The sequence below is a fragment of the Augochlora pura genome, unplaced genomic scaffold (assembly GCF_028453695.1).
Source record: "Augochlora pura isolate Apur16 unplaced genomic scaffold, APUR_v2.2.1 APUR_unplaced_3095, whole genome shotgun sequence".
In the NCBI taxonomy this organism is placed as follows: Eukaryota; Metazoa; Arthropoda; class Insecta; order Hymenoptera; family Halictidae; genus Augochlora; species Augochlora pura.
Genome location: NW_027583315.1, coordinates 1 through 2,562, shown reverse-complemented (window position 1 = coordinate 2,562; position 2,562 = coordinate 1). Strand labels below are relative to the sequence as shown.

General features: G+C 37.4%; 2 protein-coding genes across 2 annotated transcripts; both read left to right on the top strand.

Annotated features, from left to right (window-relative positions):
* The first annotated feature begins 164 nt into the window (after positions 1 to 164).
* Positions 165 to 1,444, top strand: LOC144477724 (eukaryotic translation initiation factor 3 subunit H-like). The gene is made up of 2 exons (XM_078195460.1): positions 165 to 555; positions 624 to 1,444. The coding sequence occupies exons 1-2, from the start codon at positions 293 to 295 to the stop codon at positions 1,369 to 1,371; spliced, it is 1,011 nt and encodes a 336-aa protein (XP_078051586.1). The 5' UTR covers positions 165 to 292; the 3' UTR covers positions 1,372 to 1,444.
* A 301-nt stretch (positions 1,445 to 1,745) lies between these two features.
* On the top strand, positions 1,746 to 2,516 carry LOC144477722 (sorting nexin lst-4-like; the record flags this gene model as incomplete). Its single annotated transcript, XM_078195459.1, has 2 exons — positions 1,746 to 2,159; positions 2,327 to 2,516. Coding segments are annotated over exons 1-2 (208 nt in total), but the record flags the coding sequence as incomplete, so codon positions are not given.
* Between the last annotated feature and the right edge of the window lie 46 nt (positions 2,517 to 2,562).

Here is a 2,562-nt window from a genome sequence, read left to right as displayed (position 1 = left end):
ACAAGTGCCTATGTTCGCGTCGCTCATGAAACGTGATAACGTAACAACTGTAAGGGCAGCACCGTCTCACCAGTATATTGCCAACCAATCAGAGCAAAGAAAATTTCTATGATAACCCTCGTTAACGGATCGAACTGCGGTCTGAAGGTTTGCAGGAGTAGGACCCACTACTGTGTCCCCCTGTTGAGCCTGCATGGTTGCAAGAAAGATCAGAATTTTGTATTCCTAACCTGCTTGACAAGAAGCTGACTACGAATCACTGTCAATATTGTAGCCACTTTTCATTAAAAAAATGAATTCGAGGACGCAAACAAGAAGAATACCGGAAGCTGAACCGCGTATAGATTACGTTCAGTGCGATGGATTAGTTGTTATGAAAATGGTGAAGCATTGTCACGAAGAATCTTTGAGCAACATGGATGTTGCTCAAGGCGCTCTACTCGGTTTGGTAGTCAAACATCGTCTCGAGATCACAAATTGTTTTCCTTTCCCTAAGAATGACGAGATCATGGACGAAGAAGAGTATCAACTTGCAATGATGCGTCGTCTCAGATGGTAAATCGTTGGTCAAATAATGCACCGTTATATAGTAGCGTATCACAGATTAAAATGTATTTTTACAGGGTAAATGTTGATCACTTCCATGTCGGTTGGTATCAGAGCGCAGACGTTGGAAATTTCTTAAATGTTTCCCTATTAGAATCGCAATACCATTATCAGACTTCCATAGAGGAATCTGTAGTTCTTATATATGATACAGCCAAGTCAGCCAGAGGTTTCTTGACGTTGAAAGCTTACAGACTTACTCCACAAGCCATTCAAATGTACAAAGAAGGAGAATTTACGCCAGAAGCTTTACGTACTTTAAAGATCGGTTATGAAAATCTGTTCATTGAAATACCAGTGGTAATAAAGAACAGTAATTTGACAAATATAATGATGTCTGAATTGGAAGAAATGATTCCAGAAGAGGAGGGTACTAAATATTTGGATCTGGGAACCGCTACAGTACTAGAAAATCAGTTACGTTGTCTGATGGACCGTGTAGATGAATTGAATCAAGAAGCGATGAAATTTAATAGGTATCAACAGTTGGTCGTTCGTCAACATCAAGAAAAGAATAGATTGTTGACTAAGAGAGCTCAAGAAAATGCTGCCAGAGCCGCTAAAGATGAGCCTCCATTACCAGATGATGACATTAACAAATTAATGAGACCTTTGCCTGTACCGCCAAGGCTTAATCCAATGATTGTAGCTGGACAAATTAATACATACAGTGAGCATATTTCCCAATTCTGTGCTCAAAGCTTAGCAAAATTGTATATTACTCAAAGTCTTCAGAATGCAAAGGAGTCTAAGTCTTCTCATTGAACGCGATTATAATTTAAAAATCCGCGACATTGAAAGCAAAAGTACCACTAAAAGATAATAAAATTTTTCGATGAAACAATGTGTCTGACACTTCTTTTCCCACTTAACATTTAGAACAATTATATTAAGGCTTGTTTTTACTGATACGTTAAATTAATTATGTTTTCATTATAAATTACATATAAATTAAATAATGCTGATTTTTTATACATTTTCTTCCTTATAGTTTCTAGGTATTATGTGAGAAATTTTGGTTGATTCCGTGAATTAATTTATACAGACTCTGGTAAAAGTTTGATACGAATTAATTCACAAAGGCGGATCCAAGATCCAGTGGTGGATTGTAATTTTGCGCCCCCCCGTGCCTTTGCGTTTAACCTCGAACCATATAATGGTTATCAAATTTTCTTTGATACCTTCGTGTTTTTCTCATTTGTTTATTGTTTTCTAAATGTGTAGATTGTGTTATACTTTTGTGCGTGTGTGTGTGTATATATATATAATTCGTTCATAAAACGTATAGTTTCGTGAAATCACAAAAGCACGTTACGCGCCAGTCAAAGACAGTAACCGTACAGTTGTTTGAAATTTCCATTTACGTGACACGGAGTCGCACACACATCCATGCTCAGATACGTAAATGTCAGTCATACGGTTGAGCAGATTGGTGTAAGTATGTGACCGGGTGCAATTAAATTGTTTGAATTAGGAAAACGAAATCCTATCGTGTTGGCGGTCAGTATTCTAAAGAAGTGTTGCTGTATGTTTCTATGATGGAGGGTCACCAGGTATGTTTGCATGTCTGTCCTAGGATATTAAAACTTATCGCGATCAGTCGTTGCAATGTTTGATCAACATGTTATGACTCATTCTTTCATGTGGCAGTCGAAATATAATCCTTTGTGTTTTTTTTACTTTAGAATTATTTTACTTAATTTTTTGGTTCTTTATTTAGGTGAGGGCACTTTATAACTTTGCTGGGGAAGCAGGAACAGCAGAATTGTCCATAGACGCAGGAGAAGTATTGACTGTCATGAGAGATAATGTTGGTGATGGGTGGTGCGAAGGTTTTAATCAACGTGGGAAATGTGGGCTGTTTCCAGCAGCCTATGTTCAAATGCTAGAAACCACAGCTCCTGCGTCAAGTAATACAATAACATATATATTTTTTAGTGCAATATTTATAGTCAG

What these genes read in the sequence shown, in the direction of transcription:
- LOC144477724 (XM_078195460.1), top strand. Translation starts at nt 293, where the DNA reads ATGAATTCGAGGACGCAAACAAGAAGAATACCGGAAGCTGAACCGCGT. An exon ending in ATGATGCGTCGTCTCAGATG is followed by an intron (nt 556 to 623) that starts GTAAATCGTTGG and finishes GTATTTTTACAG; the next exon opens with GGTAAATGTTGATCACTTCC.